The 15,066-nt window shown below is 36.5% G+C and overlaps 1 protein-coding gene across 1 annotated transcript in view; it reads left to right on the top strand.

The window, feature by feature from the left end:
* Positions 1 to 15,066, top strand: part of SYN2 (synapsin II) — a 193,194-nt gene that overhangs the window by 156,565 nt on the left and 21,563 nt on the right. Inside the window, exon 10 of the mRNA XM_029996104.2 lies at positions 12,021 to 12,170. Coding sequence (XP_029851964.1) covers positions 12,021 to 12,170 — 150 coding nt within the window. The remainder of the gene's footprint in view (positions 1 to 12,020; positions 12,171 to 15,066) is intronic.

Genomic DNA, 15,066 nt, shown 5'->3' with positions numbered 1-15,066 from the left:
AGCAAGCTCCTCTCCAGCAATTGGGCTTTGGCAGCCTCCCATATGCCAGATAAAGCTTTGTAGGATACTTGGCAGTTCCCATAGCCCCTAAACGTCTCAGAGGATGGGTCTCAGCATTTTCCACACACACCCATTTATCTAAATTCATTACATTTGAGATAGTTTATCCTGATTTGGCTGACTTTAATCTGATAAATTTTGACCCCACAATTTAAACTATAACATAAAGTAGATTATTTTAAGACATAAGATCTTAGTTATCTTACCTCATAAGATAGTAGTTAAAAACTGAAAGATTGCATGCAAAAAGACACAAAACTGAGAGTAGGATTGCACTTAACAGGTATATTCTTGTAAGAACTAGATGTTTCAGACATAAAACAACGCTGTTTCTTAAACACTGTAGCTAAAGCTAGTCTGAGAAATGATTGGCATCAAGCCACACTACTTAGCCCGTCCTATTGATCTTTTATTCCCTACTTTCTTTTAATCCTGCTCTTTCTGTACAAATATAGTTGGACCTTTTCTGCTTCCAATGGAAGTGAAGGCTTCTCCTTTATTTTAACAGCTGACACTTCTGTTGCATTCCTCAGTTAGCAAATTCCTGTTGCACTAAAAGCACTTCACCTTCATTCACTGAACTCAACTGTTTCCACATTTTTTGATACTGCAGAATTTTTCAAATTTTTTAGCAAAGCCAGCAAGCATCATCAGCTTCTGCTGAAGTCAGGTCTGCATCAGGCCTTGGAGGCCTGGTGGGTAGGAGGAGAAGGGGGAGCAGGTTTTTGAAAATGAAATAGCCAGTGCGAATTATATAATCGACCAACAGAGTACCACACTTCCTGCTTCTGAACAAATCCCCTAATTTTCCATGCCAGATACAGTCATACTTTTAAGCAAACAGAATTCTGAGAACTGCAGGATACATCAGGAACTGGGTTTATAGAGCATTTTAAGTAGTGTACATAATAGATGTTGCAGTTAAAAGAAAGAGAGGCTAGAAGTGTGATAATTCTTGCTGTTCTACAGAATCAGCTGAATTGTTTGGAAGATGGTAATGCTCATCAGCAGGAATATTTAGAATCTGCATAAGACATTAAAATGTAGAATTGTTTGCAAAGTTCACATCCAACAGAACATCTGTAAAATTTACCATCATTTGCTACTAAAAAGCCAGCTTACATCAACAGTTATTACACTATAATTTTAACAGTTATTGCAGTATAATTCTATGATACAATGAAGAACAGAAGACCGTCTGCACGAGTATAGGAGAAATTTTCGCCTTTTGTGTACTTTCAACATGGGAAAATAAATGTGTTATTAAAGCTAGCATGTACATGCTGCAATCAAGAACCAGTAGCTGAGCAGGACAACCAGTCCGTAAATACTGGGTTTACACTCCAATTGCAGTCCCATACTGAAACCTATGATCTCATGTTTTCATGATGACTGGTACACCTACTATGAAACTAAATGTTTCTGTATTACTGACACTTTAATTCTGCAGATATGATCTGACAAGAAACATACAAACTTCCTAATGTATGAAATAATATATGCAAATATGATCTTCCTGATTCTTCAGTTTGAACATTCAACCAGTGTAACCACCAATAGGAAAGGATACATGTATGTCATCCGGCTTCAGAGGGAATGTGAATTAGAGTTGAATTCTACTAAAGTATCCTTCATATACTCAGCATTCTAGACAGAAATTAACTTCAGAGGGATTTTCTGTAATAAGGTTGGGAGAGCAGCATTTTACAGAAATAATTGCTTAGTACATAGTACATGTTTTGACAAAGGTGTTCAACAAGAGCTTTAGGACATGCATAATCCAAGACAATACTTCTACAATACCCACAGTGTTTAAGTATTACATGTAACAACTCATCTGTTTAGAAAAATCCATTCTAAACTAATGTTAGAAAGTATAACATATAAATGACTTCTTATATGACTATTTCTGGAAGGTTACTAATTAATTTCATATTGTCCTTTCCATTCCTTTTTTATCTTATACCAATAATTTTATTATTTTGGTGTTGTAGCCTTTCAACTGCTTTGTGATGGTCCTTTTGTCATTCCTTGGTTTAACATTCTGCTTTCTTTTATTCCCCAAAACCATGCAGCAACAAATTGTACCAGTGGCTGATATTAGAGAATCAGTACAACATTGTGTCTCATGAATCTAATGTTCTAGCTGTACTTCTTAAAAAACACCACTATAAAGTGATTCTTTATCTATGATCTAGTACGGTATGCTTACATTGCAGGTAAGAATGTGTTGGTTCTTAATGTTAGATCCAGTCATCATGCCCCACTTCTTCAAGAAGGGTAAACATATTTTCTCCTGGTTTAGTTTCTCTAATAGTTTCTCTTCTATATATATTTGATTAAAAGGATGAGAATTTTTAAATAACTTATTTTAAAGCCTCATGGCCATTCACGTTAGGCAAAGTGTGCTTGCTGTGTAAGTAGAGTAATGCCTGTTCAGGAATAATATGGAAGGATTAGAGAACTAAAATGAAAGAAGAAAAAATTAAGAATGTTTAGTGACACTGAAGTATAGTTCTAGACACTTAATTTCTGCATACATAAACCTTGTTATGAAATAAAGAAATGTACAGATCTTTATTACTGTTAGCTTCTTGAAGATGTCTCTCTTGTGGGATGTGCATGTTCCTTTGACCAAGTAGGTCTCAATGTAATACAAACCCAAGAAATTGCAGTGCAAGTACAGCTTCTCACATTTTATAGCTTTGGGTTCTAGATTTGGGTCCATTTTATAGATTGCGTCAGTTCCCCAGTGCTGGTTTGTGCATCAGTATCTTCATATTTCTACAGCTACCCTAGAGATTTCTAGTCATTTGAACAAGCTGAAACCAATACTACTATTATTTCTCAAACATTATAAAAAGGATACATTCTTAGTGTACCATTCATCTTTCCACGCTGCTATAAATGCTACTCCCAGGGGAATTTTGGAAGATGTCCATTTGTGCCTTCTTCTATGCAGTTAAGGGATACCTTATGCATCTCCAGGAAAAAAAACCAGACCAATTTATCTGAAGACAGGAAGGACAAAATATTGAAGTCATAATATTACTCAAACACAATACAACCTCTGTTTTTCTGTGAATCTACAAGCTCTCTACAGTTTTCTTAGATGGGTGCTGTAAGAGGTAACTTTGACTTTTAAAAGAACGTGGTTTTCTAAAAGTTGTTTCCTGGAAGAAATTATCTTCTCTAGAAGAACCTTGTGGTTCTTCTTGTCTTTTACTTCTATGCTCCAAAGAACTATCTCCAAACTCCTACTAGGGAGCAGTGAACTAATTGAAGAATCACTTAGCTAAAGGGAAGGGCTGTCAGGTTGGTCAGGAGGAAGGCCAAGTTATTATTTTGTGTAACAATCTTAGCTATTCATTTAGTGTCTATTCTTTTCACCTCAATTGGAATACTCAGCTGCCAAGCATCATCATGCCAGAGACAAGCTGTAGAAACAAGGATTTTATTAACACATCATTGCAACGTACAGCTTTTTAACTGTCTCACCAATTCTTGCTAATAAGACATAAAATTAAGGTCCATTAAACTTTAACTTCTTAAATAGAAGAAGGACTTTTAATCTTTCCCTTTAAAATTTTTAATACTAGAAGGAACAGATACTTGAGCATTGTTCATGTTTCTGACTCCACTAAATATTATCTTTCATGATTCATTCTTGGAAAACCAAACCTCTGGGAAACTAAACAAAAGCTCATATCATGGTGATGAATGCAGAAAAAGAGAACAAATGTAACAGAATCCTTTAAAGTGGCCTCACAGGCAGTCTTCCAAATTTTGCTCAAAATTGAATGGGTGGGTGGCTGCTGCAGGTGTCTTTTTTCTACTTGCTTATTTTTACCCTAGGCTATATTAAAATTAGCTTCCAAGTGGTTTATAACCTAGAAAGATGCAAACTGTTTGGATTTCATAAAGAATATTTTCAGCCACTGTAAACTAATATAAGAAATAAAGAAACAGATTTTGACTTTTTTTTTTAAGTCCTGGTGTAATAGACACTATTTCTGAAGGTGCTGCAGTCTACCGAACTGCTAGGAAATATACCACCAACTCCAGAGTATGTATACTGTATAAGGTGTAGTGATACAGCACCAGCACAAAGGACGTTGTCTTTTACAGACTTCTGTATTCCCATAGTCAGTGTCCTGAATAATATTGGCTAAAGTATATGAAGGAATCCATCAGAAGGGAGCAAAGGTGGAAGAAACCTGTAGCTCATGCAGTATTTGTGCACAATTTTACTTAAAGTTGTGCTTTCTAGGAAATGATAGCTATACTATTCAATTTACAGTTCAGACCAAGCTATGTCACTGACTATGGCACAAGTTTAATGAGCACAAGCCTCTAATACTGTACTTCCAAGTGCTCTGAAGCTAGGCTTACTTATTCTTCTATCTTAATCATACACATTTCCAAAATTCAGCACCAAAGACTGGACAAAGACATGAAAATATATTCTGTTAGAAATATGTGGTAATATCCTGTAAGTGATGTATCACAAATCATAGACATATTTAGATTGGCAGGGACCTCTGGAGGTCACCTAGTCCAACTTTCTGCTCAAAGCATGACTAACTTCAAAGTTGCTCAGACCCTCTCCTAAAAGAAAAAAGAGGGAGAAGTTTTATTTCTTACCATGTCTGCCAATATTGTCTCCTATAAGTCTCCTATAAATAAACAGATTTTTTAAAACTCCCTAGAAGCATAACTTTATCTCTAATTCAGGTGATTTGGCATATAAATATGTGCAGGAGTGGCAAATAATACTGGCCATGATTTTTCTACATACTTAAGTGACTTTCCATCCATTAAAGAATATCCTCTATTCAGGTTAGTAAGGGAACTAAATCCAACTGTAACAGTTGATGAAGTCACAAGTCTTTTATAATTTATGATCTGGTACTATAAGAAATTTTGAACATGTAGGAGTCTAAAATTACTCTTTTGGTGATATAACTAAGTTATAAATAAGACCACATCTGTCTGTGAAGATTCGTATTTCCAAAACAAGGAGCATTCCTACATTTCCTAATAGGATTTAATATAACTTAATTATTCCTAATAGGACTTAATATAACATAATAAGAAATGGCTAAGAAGATACAATTCTAGAAAAAAACAACCTTTTTAATTAAGATTTTTCCAAGCTTCTGATGCATTAGTGCTGAATTCATTAATATAGTCCTTCATATGTGGGCTTCATGTGATAGAAAAAAGTCAATTTATTCAATGAACTCTTCTCGGACTTTTTTTAGATTTTGGAAGTAACAGATTAATCCACTGAAATTTTCCAGATACTATTCCAGAAATAATGACATCAGCTCTTCTTTTAGACAGAAAAGTAAAAGAAGTGTATCTAGTGACATAGTTGATGAAGGAGGTGAATTTGTTTTGCTAGGACACTAGTTTTCATTTGAATGGAGCAATAATTATTGACCTGAAGGAATAGCATGAATATTTTGGTTTCCATCCTAAGAATAATTACTCACTAATATTTTTTCACATAATATTTATGTTTACTCTATTGTCAAAATACCTGTAACTTTTTAAATTTTAAATTAGCAACAATAGCACTTCTTAGACGTGACCATCTTAATGTTTTCCTTTGTTCATAATGAACCATACTTTATTAATAGGGGGGTGAATACAGGTCAAATTCATTCTGATGGTAAATTAATTGTTATTTTATAGATTAAACCAATCTCTTTCATATATTCTCTTCAAAGTGCTTGAATTTTTCTCAGATATATTAACTGCATTTTCTATATATTTTTACACCTTTTTTTAATCTACTACATTTGCATGAGTTTGCATCATACAAATTCAGCTTCATCCAGCAATTTTGATTGGACATAGAAATAATTTGCATGGGTTTTTTCATTCCAGATTGAAACAAGACCATATAAATTTGTCTGTGGGCACTGGATCCTTCATCTAGGAATGCTTGCTTCACTTTCCCAGCTGTTCTTCCTTTTTCTGCAGATGTTGTTACTCACCCACTGCAGGAGGGACTGTAAAAATTTCCTAGCAGTCACCACTGATTTTCTGCTGTACTATCCCCTACCGACTTCTCAGGTGTGGTTACATTTCCAATTACAGATTATTCCTCCATCTGCTATAGAGACCTCAGAGAAAGCCCCATGATTACTTCATATCCAGTCACTCCCTTACTTCTCAGAAATCACACCGTCTCTTGTTACGTCCCATTCAGTTTTAAATGACCTCTTCAAACTATTAGGTTTTCTTAATGTCAGTTACTTTCTCCATAATTAGAACTCTTAAATTAAAATCTGTATCAGCCTCTGCCTTTACAGTCAAAATTTTTGCCACAACTGGAGACATCCAGGTCCCACAAAAATAACACATAGAATAACACATGCATAACATAGCAACGACACAATCCAGCTTCTCTTATTCACAGACCAAAGTAAATGTTTTTTCTCAGTCCTCACACTCTCAAGCATGGACCCTTAAAATTACCCTGATTTGCAATGAAATTAATTCCTCCTCCCTCTGCACTTACCACTTATCATATCTTCTCCCATAATTCATAGGTTTCTTTCTATACGAAATCCATATATCATTATTCTGTCAGACTCCTTGTGCAATTCTGACTTGCAAGGCCTCTGTCTGTTCCTTCATATTCCTCTCGTATTTCAGCATCCTGACAAACACCTTTTTCTTCCACTGTATCAACAGAGTTCTTCACCTTTGCTCTTCTTTTAAGCTCCACAACTCTGTCTTTCCCAGCACCATTTGGGCTGGGTCTTCATGAAGCTCCAAGCAAGAGATCTTTCTTAATCCTTTGGTGGTAAACATATTATGTAATGGATAACTATGTCTGGGCAATGGCAGTCCAAGTAGTTTCTCCTTCAAACATGATGATCCCTTTGCAATTACTGATATCTTATGATTGCACTGGCTCCTTTATTAATCCCATCCCATTTCCTTTCATATTCATCAGACTTAAACAACATTTCTCTTCTCTTTCTTGCCAGTCTCAGTCTTGTAGCCCAAATTTCAAATATTTGCCTTATCCACACTAGCAGCAGAGGGCACAGACTAATTCACTAAAAGGTCATATCACTGAAAGGTCAGTGGTTTGTTTTGTCACAGTATTGTGGTGACTTAAACATGCTGCTGTAGTTTCTGTTACTACTGCTAATATATACAGTCAGTCTCTTATAGTTTAATATAAAGATGTGTTAAGTGCATTTCAGAATATGGTTTCTGGGTGATAAGAGAAATTCATCCCATAGAATTGGTTACTGAAATACATATAAATGAAAGACAGAAACAATATGAATTAAGTGACCATAATTCGTAGTGACCCATGTTTTTGCTGGCATCTGCAAAAGTAACATATTTGATTTTATAAATTACAGATGTCTTTTTTCTATGAAATCCTTAGTGGGAAACTCCAATATTTTAAATAGCTGAACTAGGTACTAAAAAAAACCCCTGGCTGTTATTAAATGATATTTTAAAACTAGTGCAGGCTGTAAATAGACTATTTATAAACAGAATGCTTTGTGTATGTTTAAACTTTGTCAAGTCCTCTAAAGTGGGGGAAATGCCAGCATGACATTCCTGTTAGTCACTCACAAGTTTTAAAAACTTTTAGTGTTACCCAAAATATTTTTAATTCTTAAGATACATTTATATAAAACATTACTGATTTCTGATGACTGTCATTAATTATTTTACTAGGAAGGAAGATAGACTGCATTTTCTTAAAGAAAAGTAAAAAGAGAAAGACAACAAACCCCACCTTGTAAAGTATTCACCTTGATCTTAGCTTCTTTGCCAAGGAATAGCAGAAGTGCTCTCTTAGTAATGTTAACGTCTATCCTTGAGAGTCACAACAGCAATAACACAGAGAGGGAAGTGAAGCATCTTCTTAGCAGCCCCATGCAATGCATGGTGTAAATGCTCTGCTCTGGACAGTCTAGCCATTCCCTCTCAGCAATGCAAGTGGTAAGAGCCCCTCCAGCCTCCTGCCACCCATGACTTCTACCCACCCACATTGCCTCGCAGGTCCAATCAGTTATTAAACTGAACAGTGTCCTGCAACTGAACTGCTTTTAAGCCTTGGTAATCTTTTACTCACTCAACTATTTAGTGAGATTTCACTTTGGGACCAGTAGTTTTCTTGATAATCTGATGCCTTACTTTCTCTTTTTAACACTTTGGCTGCTATCTTTGTACTTCAGTAAAGCACCAGAACACATTATAGCTTACCATCATTCAAGAGTTGCCATGACTCAGTACTTGTTCAGTGTTAGGTTCGGCATATCTTTGGCCAACAATATTTGTTCAAGTATGGCAACGAACAAAAGGATTTTTAACAATGTCAAAACCTGTCCAAGTGACAAAAGACTGTCAAGGGCAAATGGCTCTGTTTTTTAATGCCATATGTGTTTGAAACTGCTTCAGTATGTCAATAGGGCAGCTATGCTTGAAAATACTGTCTTCAAGAAATGTAAGATCTTCTCTACTGAAGTGGACATGAAGTTTTGAGCAACGCTCCAAGGCTTCGGTTATTATCCTTAGCCATAGAACTACACTTGTCCCACATGTTCTGGTAAAGAACATGGCAATATCTCCTAAAGAAAGTTTATATGTAAACTTGCAGTTATAGAACCATTTAAAAATAGAAATTCAGTCAGAACCCACTCCTCCAGATCTTAATCCTGTCTAATGCTTTGGCAGGACGTTATTTTAGGCAATTTGTTTCACAGTCATTCCAAACAATTTTTTTAATGTAAGCAGATGGTAAACAAAGTGAGGTTTTCTTTGCACACTTGTGAAACCTATAACTGTTGCCTCTGTTGTTGGGTGAGAGAGAGGTTAATATACACCTGATAGCGAGAGGGGTGATATTTTCAAGAATAACTGTCATTAATGTCATTAACTTTGCTGGGGGGGAGGGGGGGCAGATTTTTAGACCATGAACATAACTCCCTCTCTGAAAATCAGATGTTTTGCAGTGGACAACCAAACATCCAATGTCCTTCACACTGACATCAAGACATTCTAACATTCAGTCATTAACACTTTAAAGTCCTGGCCAAAGTATCTGGCACATATGGTTGCTTCCTCCCTGCAGGTGCTATGCATATTACTCTTCCAAGAAGCAGCTCATCATAAAATGAAGTGGATCTTTAAGCATTACAACAATTTTAAGAAATAGCGATAACTCAGCAGAACTTAATACTAAAGTAAATCCACAAAAATTTTGTATTTCAAGAGCCACACAACCAGCAAGACTACATTTACCCATTCAGAAATATCAACTCATATCAGTTCAATACATTTCTCTCAATTAATTAAAACATTGGTTATGTTCCACTTAAAAATATGTTTGTTAAAAAATATGGTAAATTTTATAGAAACTTTCTGTGTAATTATTAAGCATTTCTTCAATACTGTTGATGTGGCCCAAGAGTGGAAAAACATTCATTCATTTCTTATGAAACATTTGCTCTGGACTTCAAATATTATTTCATTGTTTACTTTGGGGTCATTTTAAAGCCTTTTAGCTGTGAGGAAGCTTAGAGGAGACATCCTAGATCTGAAAATCCCAGAACAAGTGTTGCCAACATTTTGGTTGCTAATGCACGATGCCAGCGTCTCTTGTAAATGAACAAACAGAAGAATAATGTAAATGCTTTTGGACTTCAAACTAATCTCATTATTAGAACAAAGTAGTCTTTGTCAGCCTCAGTAAGAATTTCTATAGCACTTACCATATTTTGAAAATCCTCAAGCTTAGGTAATATTATTTACAATACAGCTCATTGCCAATTACTGTGCAAGATGAAAGATTACGTTCCAGTGTTGCAATGAACATGCATGTTCTTTTAAATCCAAATGTCTCTTTAAATACCCAATTCGTGTGTCTAATTCCTACAAGCACTTGAATATCTAAAAGAAGGAAGGTAAAACTGCGCTCTTTGTTTATAAAGGAGATAATGTGTTCAGTGTAGGTTGATGGATTGAGAAGAGTTTTGTTGTTGCCACTATATCCGTTCCACCGCAGGAGGGATCCGTACAATGCAGATGCACTAGCTTCATGCTCTTTAGTCTGATCCCCATGTCACCCCTACAGACAGTAATAAAATTCTTCCACCTCGTAAATATTTGCAGAATCAGGTCTTATCACAAAATTTCAATATCTTTCCTTCAACTATACAAGCTGGGCAACTAACAAAAATAGCTCAAGGCAACAACCTACAGCAGAATGCCCACCTGAAGAGGTGGGAATCAACATCTCTAGCCAAAATAGCCCTGCCCCCCAATAGCAGAGCTCTCTTTCTAGTCCTTTTGCTAGAAACTGGATAGGAGTGAGCGAAGTTTAAGGTGTGTCTCTGGCCATTAGCACTTAAAATTGCCTGTGGCAGCAAGAGTCCTCCAGCACTCTTTTGACTCTGTTGAACCTTTTCAGTCTTGTTCCATTTACCTGGAGTAGAGAAGGAACTTCAGAAGCCAAAGAGATATAGAAGATGCACTTTTGGAAGTACTAAAACACCCCCATGAAACTCACTGATCCTTCTGCAGTTGTACAAAACCCATGAGGATCCCTTACTAATGATTCTTTCCTTCTTCACCCACCATCACCTTCTCTCTTACCAGCACAGCTGATTTTTGTGTCTAATGCATGATTGCCTACACTAGTGAGAAATCTTGTGTGAGATTTGGCAGCTGGACAGCTTTTCACAGACTGAAAGGTAGATGGACACAACTCAGTTTGTACAAAGACTCTAACTGGATCAGATATAATGGCGTCCATACAGTATATTACTGCTAATGTAGTCTGCTTTATCCCTGACAGCCTCTTATTAATTATTAATACTATTGTTTGTATTGTAGGCCTCAGTCACTTGTGATCCATACCTATGAGAAACACCAGAATGCAGGGCTGCAGGTGACATGCCTTCGCCTTTTTCTGAATGGCCTTGATACATATTGAAAAAGGATTGCAGTTTTTCAAAAGTGAATTAAATCCTTTTATTGTTGAAATAAGAATGTCCAGTGCCATTGTGAATAACTGTTGGGGTTATTATGTTACGCTTTTATTTCCCCTGAACCAAACACAGACATGCCAAAAATAGATACACTGTAGAAATAACAAATATTGTGTAGAAATAAAAAAATATTGTGTAGAAATAACAAACACTTATAACCCACTGAAGTGAACTGAATTCAGTATTAGTTTTATCTGTCTGAATAGCTGAATTAAATAATTGCTGAACACTATTAACCTGCCACATTTAGAATGGAAAGGTGCACATTTTTATTTGCTTCTCTGATATCCTGCTTTCTTTGTAGAAATTCTTACTTCTTTTTGCATCAGCTGCACTGCAGCAACACTACTTTTCAAAAACGATATGAATAATAAAGTCTTATTTAAAATTTTTCATCAATCAATAAGGATCCAGCCTTCCCTAGCAGAAATCCAACAAATAGCTCGGAAGCTGAAGTTTTTTTGGCATTTCCACGTTCTAATTCAGCTGATGAACATGGTATAAGCCACAAAAACACATAAGAAAGAAAAAACTTCAGAAATGTAGCTTAGACAGAAGTGCAGACAATTACTTCAGTTTTTCGGCAGACCACTGAATAGCCTAAGAAACCTCATTTTCCATATCTGCTATGTGCTTTCCACAGGAGTCATGTTCCCCAGAGAGTGTATGCCCAAGTATCATACTAAACCTGTATGTTGCTTGAAGATTAGAAAGGGATGACATTGTAAAGTTGCTGTTCTCTTGCTCTGCTGACCCATATCCTGCACTCAGGCTTTTTTGTGATATAACATATCATTTCTACAGACCTGGTTTGACTTTTGTTAAAAACAATTATGTAAATAGAGGACCTGACATTCTACACAGATGTGGAGTAAGTTTACTTTGGTGCCATATCAATAGCTGATGTATTGTTTTATTTTACAGGTCATGGACTGTGCAATGCCTCTGATTGGTGAGCATCAGACTGAAGACAGGCAACATATAACTGATCTAGTTGTAAGCAAAATGAACCAAATGTTGTCCAAAACTCCTATACCATCTCCTCAGAGACCCACTGCCACTCAGCAGCCTCAGGTAGGAAACTTCTGCTTGTAGAATAAAGAATCTTATTCTATGATTTTAAGCTCAAAATTTTCCTCAAAGGATTTGGCTGGAAAACTCTGTAGACATACCCAAAACTACAAGAATTCAAGAATTTATCAACATGTTGTAGAGGTTTTTCATATTCAAATGAGATTATCTCCAGATATAATGGAGTAGTCCAGGTGTTGGTGTGGTTCTACCAATAAACTGATAACTGTGGATTCAGTGAATTACCAGGCTTTGTATTGTTTCCTTTCAGTTACATCTGTATAAAATATCATGGAAATAATAAGAAGCACTGTCATAGACAATCTTTGCCCCCCTGAGGATGTCAGAAAGAATAAAGACAATAGTTCTTGTTGTTCTTGTGCGAAATTAATTACATGACAATCTTTTTTTATGTGCTGCAATTCACAAAAGTACCATTCAAATCTAGGAAACTCTTGAAATATGTTTAGCATACTAGAAAATTTGTGTCAAAGGTTGCAAATGGATGTGTTTCACTCGTTTTATCTTACATGGCCTGATACTTAAAGTGTGGGGATGCAGAATTCTGCCCCTGGCCTTGCTACCTTTCAGACTTTGCAAATCATCTTTGTGTTTCCATTTCCATGCTTACAAAATGTGAAGTTTATTTTAGTGATCCTTTAAATAACTTCTGAGAGTGTGGTATTTTTGTAAAAGTCTCTAAGAACATAAAAGTTTTGCTTCTAAATTGGAGAGATATGGATTTGATGGGTGGACTATTAAATGGATAAGGAATTGGCTGGATGGCCGCATCCAGAGTTACAGTCAACGGCTCAATGTTCTAATGGAAACCAGTAACAAGTGGTGTCCCTCAAGGATCTGTACTGAGACCAATACTGTTTAATATCTTCATTAATGACATACCTAGTGGCATTGAGTGTACCCTCAGCAAGTTTGCAGATGACACCAAGCTGAGTGGTGCAGTCAACACCCTAGAGAGAAGGGATGCCGTCCAGAGGGACCTGGATGGCAGGGTCCTGCACTTGGGTCACAGCAGTCCCCCAATATCAGTACAGACTGGGTGATGAATGGATTGAGAGCTGCCCTGCAGAGAGGACTTGGGGATACTAGTGGATGAAAAATTCAATATGAGCGAGCAATATATACTTGCAGCCCGGAAAGCCAACCATATCCTGAGCTGCATCAAAAGAAGCGTGGCTAGCAGGTCTGCTCTCGTGAGACATTGCCTAGAGTACCGCATCCAGCTCTGAAGTCCCCAGTACAAGAAAGACATGGACCTGTTAGAGCAGGTCCAGAGGAGGCCATGAAAATGATCAAAGGGTTGGAACAGCTCTCCTATGAAATAAAGCTGAGAGTTGGGGTTGTTCAACCTGGAGAAGAGAAGGCTCCAGGGAGCCATTATTGTGGCCTTTCAATACTTAAAAGGGGCTTCTAAGAAAGATGGAGACTTTTTACTAAGGCCTGTAGTGACAGGGCAAGGGGTAATGGTTTTAAACTGAAAGAGGGTAGATTTAGAATGGATCTAAGGAAGAAATTATTCACGATGAGAGTAGTAAGAAACTTGAACAGGTTGTCCAGAGAGGTTGTGGATGCCCCATCACTGGAAGTGTTCAAGTTCAAGTTGGACAGGGCTTTGAGCAACCTGATCTCTTGAAAGATGTCCCTGCCCGTGGCAGGAGGGGTTGGACTAGATATGTAAAAGGTCTGTTCTAACCAAAACCATTCTACCATTCTATGATTCTTTGAAAAGTGCTACATAAATGCTAAATAGCATCTATTGTGTCTTCATAGCTAGGCAGCAGGTCTGATCAAGAGCAGCATTATCAGCTACAGCTTTCACATACTTCTTTTAATATACTGAAGGAATAAATGTAACAATACATCTGACAATAAACTATTAAGGACTGTACTGCTGCTCTGTACCAGAGCAGCTCCATGGTAATCAGTTAAGCAACAGAATAAGCCAAACTGTAATACAGGAATTACCAAGCCTAAATCAGGAATCTATTTTTACTCCCAGTAGGCTCCACACCAGGTAAACAATTTGAAAACAATTTTGTGGCATACCTCAGACAGACTAGTTCTTGAGGCAGAATGACTAATTTGTTCTTCAAATATATCATCATGCTTTAAGTTATAAAAATACACCATCCCACATAAAAAAGTGGTGTGGCTTCTATTTATATTACAGCCACTTGAAACTAAGCACAAAATTGTTTCAACCACGGAACCACATACAATGGAGAAGTTTCCATCCAACGTGACTCAAGTCCATTGTAAAGGGCACTGAAAAAGAAAGACAAGGAAGGGAAAAAAATAAATCACCTTATGCCAAAATACAGTTTCTTTTAGGACTAGTAAATTAGCCATATATTAAAATGAAGAAAAGAGTCAAATTTACAGTTGCCCAGAGCATACAATTCAACATAAATCAAAATTTAAAACAGTAATAGGCAAGCTTGTAACATTAATAGATTCACAGTCATTTAGAGCATTTGATATTTCACATTTTGGGGAAAAAAAAATATAAGGTCTTGGGTAGACATGCTTCCCTGGATTTTAAAGAAGACAAGGGAGGAGGAATGTTTATGGTTACTGGTGTCATCCAAAGAAACTGGTTATCTGTTGTATGTAAATGAAGTTTTTTACTCATTTCCAAAGAAAACTGCCTACATAAGTCCAGAATGAAAATAGGATACAAGGAACATTTTAAGCAAGTTCCTAAATTCCTCAGTCATTGCTGTCACTCATCATGTCCATGAAAAGGTTTTTTTCCTCTTACACAGAAAAGTTTTGGAGTAATCCAAAGCTCATATTTGCTGTCTAGCTGCTGAACTTCTATTGGATTTCACTTAGTTTAGGTTACTGAAGAATTCAGCCTTTGCTAATGGCAACAGGA

This window comes from Aquila chrysaetos, chromosome 20 (assembly GCF_900496995.4).
Source record: "Aquila chrysaetos chrysaetos chromosome 20, bAquChr1.4, whole genome shotgun sequence".
In the NCBI taxonomy this organism is placed as follows: domain Eukaryota; kingdom Metazoa; phylum Chordata; class Aves; order Accipitriformes; family Accipitridae; genus Aquila; species Aquila chrysaetos.
The sequence above is the reverse complement of the archived record's forward strand: the minus strand, read 5'-3'. Positions and strand labels throughout refer to the sequence as shown.